Genomic DNA, 11949 nt, shown 5'->3' on the forward strand with positions numbered 1-11949 from the left:
GGGTTCCCAGAAGAAGAGCTCTTAGAAGGGGGGGGAGGGGGGAGGAGGTGATGATCTTCCCTTCCTCTTCCATTTGCCGTTTGCCTTTTAAATTAACTCTTTTGCCCGGTTTTGGGAACTAACAAATGCTCGTTTTTGCCACGTCCCGTAGAAATCAGGAGAAATTGCAGTAAATAAGGATGTAAGTGACCTGACAAAGAGCGCTGGGGATGTTGATCTTCCCTTCCTCTTCCATTTGCCGTTTGCCTTTTAAATTAACTCTTTTGCCCGGTTTTGGGAACTAACAAATGCTCGTTTTTGCCACGTCCCGTAGAAATCAGGAGAAATTGCAGTAAATAAGGATGTAAGTGACCTGACAAAGAGCGCTGGGGATGTTCTGTTTGGTGTGTGGATTGCACACACGAGTAGGCAGCACAGTCACAGCTCGCTGCCACCACAGCCAGCGTACACCCTTGTGCTTTAAGGCTTCTCGGGCTCTTTGAAGCAATGACCACCACAGTATTTGTGGCTGCAGTATCAATCTTTGACCTGGAGTGTTTTATCTTCCATTAGTAAGCCTTTCTCTGCGCTGAACTGGTTAAGTTAGGGTCAAATCTGGTTCAATACCTTCTTGGCATGCTCAGAGGGCTGGGTTTAAACAGTTGCTGAGACGGAGATGAGGCTGCCTTCCTGAGAGCTCGTCCCCAAGCGCCGTGCTGCTGCTGCAGCTGGCAGTGCTCTGCCCCGGCCGGGGCTGGCAGGTCTGGGGGCCGCCTGTGCCGGGCAGGTCGCGGCTGGCACGGCGGTGGAGCAGCTCCGGGGGCTGGCGGTCACGCGTTGCCTTTTGTTGACTCTAAAAACACGGCTGCTTCTGGTGGGAAGCTGAGCGTGGCTGCGTGCTGGGGAGGTTGCATGGCGCACAGCCTCGGTTCCTGCTCCACGGAAGGAAATCCCATCGGGATAGTAGGCTGTGGCGTGAAAGGACACGTTTTAAAATAAAAGGACTCAAAGAGAGAAAATAAACCATCCTGAGACTCAGAGCCTGGAATATTAAGTGTGAGGCACAGCGTGTAAATGACTGGAGAGAGACTTGCAAGGCAGTCCCCGAGAAACTGAGCCTGGCTGTAAAATAAGCAGGTTACCGATAGCCTTGCATATATTTACGAGATACGGTTATAAGAGTAGCTTCCCCCCCTGCCCTGCTCCAGCACCTATGGGAGGTGGTTCTCCAGGAAGGAGAGCCGCCGGTGAAGAAACATTGTCTAGCAGTTAAAGCCTTGCAGTCCGGAGGTCTTGATTGCGTTCCTGGATCTGCCAGCGACTCGCTGTGTTCTTGGACCAGCCAGGGCGGCTGTCAGTACCCGGGGTTTCCAGCTCTATAATAGGAAGAATGCTTTCCTAACTCGGAGGGAAGTTGAGAGACTCAGCAGACGTGTGCACGCGCGGTGCTCGAAGATTGGTGAATGGAAAGTGGGACAGAAACGCAGAGTGTGAGTTCCGCACATGTGAGTGTCTGCCCTTGCCGGTTAGAAAATATTGGCTGCAAAGCAGCTGTGAATGTTGGACTGTAGATAAGGAGAGGAGCAAGGATGTTGTTTTCCAAACCCTGCGCGGTGCCGGGAGCCCTGCTCCGATGTTTGGGTGTGGCCTGTGAATGCACCAGCAGGATCCGACTTCCCCTTGCAGAAGAGGAGCTGCACGCACGTTGCCTGACCCTTGATCGCTCAATCCCTTGAACGTTGGAAACAAAGTGATGGGACTTTACTGTGGGGTGAGGAGATCTCTCCGGAGAGCTGGGAAAGGCAGGAAGGAGGAGGGCGGCAGCAGCGGTGCTGGGGTTCGGGGTTCAGTTCTGGGCTGGCTGGTTGGGACAGCCACCGTCACTTCCATCTGTGCCACGAGTGGCGTGGAACTGGGGAAAAGGCGGCCGGTCCTGAGACAGGCACTGGTAATGGATTGCGTTCTGTTTTCTAATGAAAGTTTCATTTGAAGTTTGTTTACAGGAAAGAAGAAATTAGCAGAGAGAATTCTCCTGAGAACTCAGAGAGGAAAAAGAATGAGCTGCCTGACTTGCAAGCCAAAAGAGGGTGGAAGGGTAGATTAGATTTACCGTATTGCTCCGAGTCGTAGCTGTTGCTGCTGTTGAGAAACGCTTCCTTGTTTGGCTGGACGGTGGAGCCTGCTTCAAGGCTCAGCCTTCAGCCAGGTTCCTGGCATCCAGGGGAAATTCAGAGCTGCCCATCCAGCCAGAAATTTTGATCCCGCTCTGGTGTCCTGTGTTTTGATGCCGGGACATGTGCTGTGCTGCCGTCCCACCGCTCCAGCAGACTGAAATGGGGCTGCTCCTGGGCTGGGGCTGGGCAGTCAGGGCTCTGGGTGTCACTGCCGGGGCCTCCTGTCCCTGGGACTGTCCCTGGCGTGAGGGGGACAGTGCCAGGAGTCACTGCTGGCGTTGATGGGCAGCGCGAGGAGGTCACAGCACTCAGCCTTTGGTCTCCAAGGGGTGTCCTGAGGAGGGAGCTTGCTGGTGGCCTCTGGTGTCCCAGCGAGCAGTGAGGGATGCAGACAAGGGGCAGCGGAGGCTGCCAGAGCCACAGTGATGGGGATGGCCAGAGCAGCTCTCGAGGTCGGGGCCTTCCTCTTGTTCTGGGGATGAGGCGCAAAGGTGTGAGGAGCTCCCAGGGCACCACGGCATGGGCAGAGCTGCGGGGGCTGCCCCAAGCCCGCAGGCAGCAGAGATGCTCTCTCAGCCGTTCCCACCGCTGGCTTTGGCTGCTCCCCGCTGCCATGAAGGGATCACCCTGATGCCACCTGCACGGTTGGCTTTGCATTCCCTTGGGGTGGGCTGTGCTGCGGGAGCTATATGCTGCTGGGAAGTTTGTCCTGTTGGCATTTTGGCCAAGAGTATTAGTGCTGGAAAGCAGGAGGCCCTGGCTGGAAAGCAGGGGGTGACACTGGGGACGCGGGAATGGGACCGCCTGGCAGGGTCCCACGGCAGCAGCCTGCGCTTTCTGCTGGTGGCTGGATCCTGGACTCGTGAACGTGCAACGGCCTTGTTTGACTTGAGTCATTTATAGCTTATCAGTTTCTGGTTTGATACGCAGAGTATTTCTAATAATAGGCAAATGTTATTGCACCTCGAGAGAATTGTACATGTTTATAAAGCACTTCACATAGCATGTGCATGCGAGGCATCCTTCATGTCACCACTTTTCCACCATGCGTGCGTGCATGGAGAGCGTGATGCCTCCCGGGTTGTGGTTTGGGTGCTGAGGCTGGGCGTCCTCCACAGCTGAGCCCCTCAGACACTACACCTGAGCCAGATGCTTTCCGAAAACATTGTGGGTCGCTCTCAGGGCTCCTCCTCCTCACCGGACAGGTGAGAGACTGTGGGCAGCAAGGACCTTGGCATTTGCGTTTGTCTCTTAAGCTCTGACAGTAATCTTGAGTAAGCCTTGTGAAGAAGGCCAGATATTAGGGTGGCTGCGTCCCTGCAAATGCTTACAATAAAGAGACTATTTATAGTTTGCAACAGGGAGACCTTTGCAGTTCTGTTCCTGTACGTACAAGATGGAGTTTCTGGAGAGGCAGGATTGCATTGTGGCTGGCGTGGCAGCGGTGCTGTGCTGAGCCGGGGGATGCCGTGCCTCCCCCCTGCCTCCCACCTCTCCTGCTCTGCCTGACCTGGGCATGGTGGGCTGCAGGGGGCACCTGGCTGGCAGTGCAGGCGGGTCTGGGGGTCGGGGCGTCCCCATCCCGGTGGTGAGCGGGCGTGGGGGCTGCTGAGCCCCGTCCGTCCGTGCGTGCGGGGTTTCACAAGCTGTAAATTCCAGGAAACTCCCCGGGAGGCACATCGAGGGAGTGGGCTGGGGGCGGGCGCGAGCCCTGAGCCAGCAGATGTGTCTGCAGGGATGAGGAGCGGGGAGGAAAAGCACAAACCTGTCTTTAAAGACATTTGTTTGTTCACAATAAAAACTGTCAGCCAGTGGCGGCCAGACAGGGCAGTTTTTATGAGGCGCAAGCGTAGGTTTGGAGGGGTGCTTGCCAATTGCTTCTTACAAGGAAAGGGAGCAGGGATTGTATTTTATCTCAGGACCAGGGGGAAAAAAAAAATAAGAGCAGAGACTTTACAAGCCTTTGAAATGTTTCAATCAAAGGAAAGTGCAGTTGAAAGCGGTTCTGGAAACATTTTTGGTGTTCCCCTGCACCCCAGGGCTCTGCATACGGTGTCTGCCCGTTGCTTTGGGAGGGGAGCAGGGAGAGGAAGGCAGATAAAGGGATCACCAGTGGGACTGTGTTCATACGGGGACACGTATCTGCTTCCTCCCGAGCTGCGTGTTGGGAGAGTTCAGCCCGGGGAGGTCCCACAGCCCCTCCTCTCATTCAGGATCTCAGTGCTGCCTTTATGATGATGGTTTTGAAATCCTGTGGCTGACCTTTCCGGCGCTGGAAGCGATCCAAGGGCTGTGTCTCGAAGTACTGTAAAGGTTAGCGAGAAGGGAGAGAGAGGGAGAGAGAAAATGTCCTTTCAGCTGCAGCAGTGGGAGAGAGGAATGTCATCTATGCCGTCGGGGAGCGGGTGGCTGGCCAGGCTCCCCAGCCCGAGCTGGGGCATCCCTGCCTTGCTGGGGACCTCGCTCCCCCAGCCCCTTCCTAAGGCGCAAATCGTCATTGCCACATTTGAGGCAATATCCCTTTGGAGAGGGCTGGAGGAGCAGTCCCTCGGGGCTGTGCTCCAGGAGCCTCCTCTGCAGCATCAGGCAGTGCAGGTCTATGGGGATCGGCGCCGCTATCCAGATCTGCCCCACGGGCCCCTCCCTGCCGGTGCCAGTCCTCTGGTGATTCCTGTTGCAGCAGATGATTTGATTTCAAAAAAGTCCGAGATGTTTTACAGAGCCGTTTCAATGGAGTTGCACCCCGTCCTCAGCTCCCACATGCCGCTGCCTTGCCAGAAACACGCTGGGGTGGATGGAGATTAAAGGGTAAACTCCAGGGCTCAGCCATCCGCTCCTACAGGATGCGAGCTCTTTCTAATTGTCCTCAATTAGAGACAGTGCCATTGCTCAGGCACGTCTTCAGGCAGGAAGCAGAGCCCGGCCATCCCCGCTGGGGCAGCCACCTAGCCCGGCCGGAGGGAAGGGCTGCTCGCTGCGGCCTCAGGGAGCGCCAAGGGGTCAGCAAGCGTTCTTGGGGGGCAGGAGCTGCCGGCTGAATTGTTTTTAGGAAGGAGTGCAGTGAGGAGATGTTAAAGCCAGAGAAAGGAGGAAAGAAAATAGCTCAGCGAGTTAACCCTTTCCTGCTTGCCTCCAGGATGAGACATCGGTGAGCAGCGAGGACTTTGATATGAACGACTCCACATGGATCTCAGCTGACCAGCACCTGAACTCCAGCCTGAGCCCCAGCCAGGACGAGAGCATGCGCAGCCCGCAGAACCTGCACAGCCAGGAGGACGGTGAGTGCCCCAGCGGGAGGGAAGCGCTCTGCGCCTCTACCACAGGATGTTTTTGTGACTTATTAAACATTAACCAGTCCTTTCTGATCAGGTATCCCACCTGTAGGATGGATTTCATATCAGGACAGGCTTCGAAGCAGTGCCGTCTCCCAGTCCTTCCCCTTTAGCCTCTGGGTTCCCGCTCAGCCAGGGCCCTCTCCAGCTCGGAGCTGATGGTCCTTGTGCAGGGACCCGGCTCCCAGCTCCTCCAGAAAAAGGTCACCAAATTCTCTCCCAAGGCATCAGGTTGTAGTTCCCGGGGTGTGACGAGGAGAGCCCCGTTAGTGCTGAACCGTGGGCTGCGTGCTGCCCCGCCGCAGGAAGGATGCCAAGGCTTTGCAATACAGGTTGCAGCTTTCCGTGCTTGGAAAGCTGCACCTTAGACAGCGTCTTGGATCCCCCAGGCAAGAAACGTGTAATCTGCAATAGCCGACAGCGATGAGACCACGGGGTGGACTTGGGTGTCTCCTTGCTCAGGGCAGGCGGTTGGAAGGGGCTGAAGGTGGCACTCATGAGATGGGTGGGAGGAGGTGTTTGGTGAAGAGAGGTGGTGTGTTTAAGCATGCTAGTTCAAAATAAAAGAGCAAGTAAATAAATGGTAGAAGTACGAGTTCAGGTCAGAGTTCATCTCCGTGATGCTTGGAAGGATTCGGTGGTTGGACTGTTACCGGCTTTTGCTCAAGAGGTTGAATCCCTCATTGTCCCCAGCCCAGCCACTTCTGGGAGAGCGGGAAGGGAGCGGAGGAGTCAAGGGATAACCCAGGCTGGGTTGGTGCTGCTTTAAGAAAGGGGACTGGAAACCCACCCCGGAGGAAAGAAAGGGCTTTTGTGCTGGCAGATCTCCCTGGGGTGGCTTGTAGCTGTTTGTGTGGCCAGCAGCAGGGACAGCAGGGGCAGCAGGGACACTGCTCTCACCAGTCCAGCGTGTTGTGGCACATCAGTTTCTATTGCAAATCTGCAGTTTTGAGAAACTGCTGTTTTTAACTAATAAGCACCAGCCCCGGAGTCAGGCAGCCTTGGTGAGGATGTGAAACCTGCCTGCGCTGCACCACATCCCTGTCCGGCGGGACGGGCAGCGGCACTTCTGCTTGTACAGGGCCCGGCACTGGGGCTGTGCCCGTGGCAGGAGGAAGGGTGTTTCAGTGGTAATGCAGCTGCTCACATCAGAAGCGTTCGGCTCTTTGGGACCAGGCTGCAACCTCCGCCCCAAGCGAGCGCTGCCTCTCATACCTGTGGCCTGGCCGGGTCTCTCCGTACCCCCTGAACTTTGCCATTCTCCCATCGTGACATTTCGGGCTTGTGGCTTATCCCTCACCACTGAATTCCCAAGTCTCATTTACAATCTAGAATGACACAGTTTTGATCCCTTTGCTGAACACTATTATTCAACAGGACAGTAATTTAATAAGGGACTCGTATTTAGGCAAATCAAGATGTTCTCACTAAAGCTAAATCCTCTCTCTCTGTCTCTGCCCTCTTAGGAAATGCTTCCAATTTTTCATGCCCTGTGGTTTTTCTTCAGAAGCAGGTGTCCTCTTTGGGGCCCTTCTTGGCTCCTTTAATTTCTTTTGTAAGGTTCAGTGGTGAGCAATAAAGCACAAATAGTCCCTTCATTTTTGTGAGGAATGTGAGTCTCCCAGGCTGTCCCCGGTGTCGGCAGAAGGCTAAACCAGGTAGACTTTGGCAGATCAGAAGTGATGGAGTCGAAGAGTAAGCAAGCCAAGCCCAGGGTTACTAATGAGACCCATCAAGAAGGGATTGGGATTTCCATCAGGCTGTCATACTTCAGGGGGCATTTTATGGGACTGAAAGGAGGTTTTGTCACTGTGGTGAATGTCCGTGTCCTGTATTGGAACTCTAAAATACAGGCTAATGCCGCTGGGGTGAAAGGCCTCGTGTCAGTCCTTCTGCCAAACCAACGCTCCCACCCAGGACTGAAGCATGCGTGAGGCTGAGAAGGGAAGAAGGACGATGGAGCGGCCCAGGTGACCCAGGAGGGCAGCGGGCGGTTAGAGGAAAGGAGCATGGAGCAGAGAAGGAGCACGTCACGAGAGGAAAGGCAAATTACTGGCGCGGGGAAGGGAATGTGCATGAATCAAAGTGTCAAGCACTCTTCAGTTTCCTCTTCTCTTGACCCATGAAAGATCTTTTTTTTGGAAGTAAATGTGTTTTACCGGGTTCACGCTGGCTTGCTAAGGCTGTGCACATGCAAGACTTTCCCAGGGAAATCAACTTGATGTGTGTAACCAGCCCGTGTGAACTGCGTGCCCCTTGGAGCCCAGCTGGTCAAGGTGCCCCTCGCAGAGCGCCCGCACCAGGGCAGCCCAAGGGCTCTGGTCAAAGTACTCCATGCCAAAACTGGATGTTTATCCACGCCTCCTGCGCTCAGCTGTCCACCGTGCCCCGCAGCAGCCCCGCAGAGCCCCAGCCTTCTCCACCAGTTGTAGGAAACGCAGCCAGTGCCGCAGCAAGCCCCGTGCCTCCCCTGCAGCCGGGCTGGGCTCAGCCCCGAGCATCCCGGCGCTGCAGCGGGGTCTGGTCGCACGCTGCCTCCTTTGGTCGGGAGCTTGTTCAGGAGTTACTAAATTGCTCCCGTCTGCTGCCGTCTGACGGGTGGGATGCTTGGAGTGTGTCTTCTGTGAAAGGTTTCCTAAAGTATAAAGTTTTAATGAAGAGTTGCCTAGTACGAGAGCAGTATCGTCTAACACGCTTGTTAAAAAAAGTCTTGTTTAAAGTACCAAAGCACCAACTCCAGGTCTTTCAGAGGCCTGGGAGGAGCAAGTGGTCTCCTATGGCATACCAGCAGAGCGGTATGAAATCCAGAGAGGCGGGAGAGCAGGGAACCGTCATCCCATGCTTTGATATGCAGGTATCTGCTAAATCTTCAGAGAGCTAAAAAGCAGCTAGGATGAAAGCCAGCACCTTCTTTTGTCTCCGTGCCCAGAAACCTTGGCCCAGTATAGCCATGCTGCAACCAGCATCAGCCCTTGGAACAGCAGGGAGAACAAATTAGACCTAATGACTTCAGTGGGTAAGGGACAGAGAAGCCACCGTTGTGAGGGCATCGGCAGCAGAGATGGGGTTCCCGCTGGGTTGGCGGTCGCACGGCGGGACACAGGACACACCGGCCAGCTCTGAGCAGCGATGCCGACGCGCACACACTCGCTCCTTCCATTTTCCTTTGTTACTCATCCTGCGGGCCCCAGCACGGAAAACGTGAAGCTCCCTGCAACATCCCTTCCCCATCGGATGTTGCTCACAGCGTACGCCCCCGCAGGAAGCCAGCGGCTACCCAAAGCGACAGTGAGATCAACACAAACTCTTTGCTGCTGAAGCGGAGCTATTGTGCAGGACATCCTGGAGGGACACGTCTGTGGGAGCCAGCACGCATTAGGAGCAAAGTGACCCTGAATGCCGCGCCATCTCGCTGTTCCCTGTGCCCGCCACCGTCCCTGAAGGTGTTCCGTGCCCGCTCCCAGCTGAGCGCAGGTCCCAGCGCCCGGCCCTGTCTTGCCGCAGCAGTTTCAGCTGTAGTCTGTCCATCTTCAGAGCCTGTCTGCATCCACAGGCGAGCGCAGCATTACGAAACCTCCCGGTTTGGTCTGGTGCATGGGGCTGAGCGGGGTATCCCACCATGGGGATGCTGTGACCTGTTCGCGAGTGCAGTGCCCTTGAAAAGAAAGCAGGAGGCAGACCCCCGAAACCCCGGTATATGTGACATGGCAAAGCACTTGAACTAATGTAGAAGATGCTTCCGTCTTGCCTGCTAATAGGATACGTCTTGCCTTGTCCCTGGCCATACGTCCTGCTCCATCGCCCAGGAGCAGTGCTCAGCCCATGGGCAGGGGTTGCTGCTCCTCAGCCCATCCTGCCCGATCCTTCTGAAGAGCAGGGAAAGCTCCTGGGTGTAAGATCTGCTTTCCCTGCATGGGGGGCATGGGGTTGCTTCATGGCACCCTGTTGGGACAGATCCTCTTCCAGCTGAGGTCCCTGCGTGCAGTCTTCGCTTGTCTGGCAGCGTCCCCCCTGAGCCCATTCTGCCTGGAGCAGCAGTGGCTAATCCAGACCTTGGAGAAAGGACTTTCTTAACCTACTTAACTGTGAAGGCACACGCTCCTCGGGGGCATCCCTTGAGGCGGTCGGCCAGGAAGGCTTCTGGGTGTTAGGGACATCCCTCAGGAGTGCTCCAAGGAGGGACCTCAAGGACATGCAGGCAGGCATTTCAGGACGCTATCCCAGGAGCAGGTAGGGCATGTCACTCCTCTGGACACCCTGCCCTGGGACCAGCAGGGACAGCACCGAGCCGTCCCCAGCACAGCAGTCTCTCTTCTGGTATGGCACGCGTCCCGCAGCTCCGGGTCACACCGCTGTTATTTGGCGAGATGCCCACGATGTGCTGCACATCACCAGGTTCCCCAAACCACCGACCTAGCAGAGTGCTTTCTGGGGAGCAGAGCAGCCCTCTTGCCAAGTGCAGACCAGAAGCCAGGCCCGTGCCTGCACAGCGAGCTCAGCTCCTGCCTGCAGGACCCCACACACCAGCCTCACTCCAGGCTCCATCCCCAGGGCAGCCGTGACGCCCTGCTCTACACCTGCACCTCCCCGACAGCTGGTACCCGACCGCGGGGCGATGGCATCCTCCTCACTTCGTCGTAGCAGGGTCACTTACTGCGGGCGGCGTTGGGTGTCGTATGGTTACTGGTTCCCCTATGCCGCCGGGGCTTTCCTCGGTTGGCCCCGTCCCTGCTCCAGGTGAACACAAATGCACCTTTGCCAGCCACAGGGAAGGCCCAGCAGACGCATGGACAGCCATCTGACGGCTGGCCATTGCAAGAGGTGGTCTGCGAGCCCCGAGACCCTTGCTTTTTCCAGGCTGCAAAATCCTCACTGTTTTCAGGGCTTCTTGCACCAGTGTTGGATTTCACCCTCCCAGAAGCCCCAGCTCAGAGCCTAAACAAGACTAGGACTGGCATCCAGGCCTTACAACAGCTAGACGTGACCTTATCTTACTTTTCTTAGGCATATATTTCCTCTCTCGCCCGGGTGTCCCCACACTGTGCTGTCCCCATGGCAGAAGTCAGCAAGCGTGTCCCTGTCGTGCCTGAGCGGTCTGGGCTGGTGGCTCTGTTCCCTGTCACCTCTTCCAGGGGCACGTCTGCTCCTCCTGAGCAAAGGCCCTTGCCAGCTATAAACACCCTCCTTTCGGCGTCTTTTGAAGAGCTGTCCTTCCCTGCTGCAGGGCTGAGAAGTGCAGCACAGGCGCTGCGGGGCCGTGGTGGCTTCACCAGCCTGTCACACTGAACTGGGCTCAGGGCTCCCTCCCGACTGGTGCGGGCTCTGCCGAGTTGGTCGGTTTGTCCTGCTGGTGCACGGAGCAGAGATTTGGGGGACTTTTCCTTGGTCAGAGCAGAGAGGATCACCAGGCTACTGGGCAGCCAGCGCCGCCTGTGCCCCCATCTTCCTCCCCAAATTGAGCACCCCCAGCCGAAGGGGTGAGAGGGGACAGCAGGGTAAGCACCGCAGTGTGTCCCTTGCCTGGGAGGGGTGCAGAGCCCAGTGGCTTGGGGACGGTCCCCCCCTCTGTCCTGCCCAAAGGACTGGGGGTGAGCAGCAAGGTCTCTCTGGCAGCAGGTCTGTGCTGGAGGCACCAGCTCAGTGTCAACCCTACCTAAAGCCACCAAACCCGTTTGTTTGGCGCCGGGAGAGGCAGTGCCCGGGCAGCACAGGGCTGTGGTGTGTCCCCTCCCTGCGGCAGGATCCGGGTGGCTGCCAACGGCGGTGGCACAAGGAGAGGCTTGGTCTGTGCCACCTCCTTCCCTGCTGCGGGCGAGGGCCGGCTCCTGGCTCAAGCAGCTGTCGAGCAGCACGGTGGCCAGAGGAGCAGCGGTGGGAGGGACAGGGGTTGGGAGGAGAAGGGAAACTGAGTGACAGAGCATGTTCGTGGCACGGCTGCTTTCTGCGGTGGGAGCTGCCAAGCTTCGGTGCATGGGAAAATGTCCGTCGCGGGGCCGGCGCGGTCAGGTCCCGGTGCCGGAGGGAGCCGCTCCCTCAGTCTGGGCAGTGGAGCCGGGGGGAGACGGCACCAGGGGGCACCTTTCATCCCGAGGGAGGGGGAGCCAGCCGCACAGCGCTGCCTTGTCCGGCCAAGCTTGTCTGGGGACGCGCATTGTGTCCAGCCGTGCCAGATGTCTGGCTTGTCGAGGGCTCTGGTCGAAGGCAGGGACCCGAGGAGGGAGGGCAGAGGGTGGACACTTTGTCTGGGACATAACGAGGTTTGCATTAACGAAGGAAGACAGGAAATAGAGCGCCTTAACTGGACACTGGCCAGCCCCACCGCTCTGCGGCCCCCAGCGACATTTCTTTTTTCTTTCTTATGCATCTTGGAGGCAATCAGCCAGGCAGGGCCTGGAGAAAACGGGCTTCGTGCTCTGGCCATGCGAGAGGTGTGCGGCCGGAGCGGCCACAGCAGCCGGCACAGA

At 57.0% G+C, this 11949-nt stretch overlaps 1 protein-coding gene across 1 annotated transcript in view; it reads left to right on the plus strand.

Moving 5' to 3' along the window:
- NOL4L (nucleolar protein 4 like) overlaps nt 1-11949 on the plus strand; it is an 87723-nt gene that overhangs the window by 62665 nt on the left and 13109 nt on the right. The window contains exon 5 of the mRNA XM_009279573.1: nt 5290-5431. Within this exon, the coding sequence (XP_009277848.1) occupies nt 5290-5431 (142 nt within the window). The remainder of the gene's footprint in view (nt 1-5289; nt 5432-11949) is intronic.

This window comes from Aptenodytes forsteri, unplaced genomic scaffold (assembly GCF_000699145.1).
Source record: "Aptenodytes forsteri isolate BGI_AS27 unplaced genomic scaffold, ASM69914v1 Scaffold483, whole genome shotgun sequence".
NCBI classification, from domain to species: Eukaryota; Metazoa; Chordata; class Aves; order Sphenisciformes; family Spheniscidae; genus Aptenodytes; species Aptenodytes forsteri.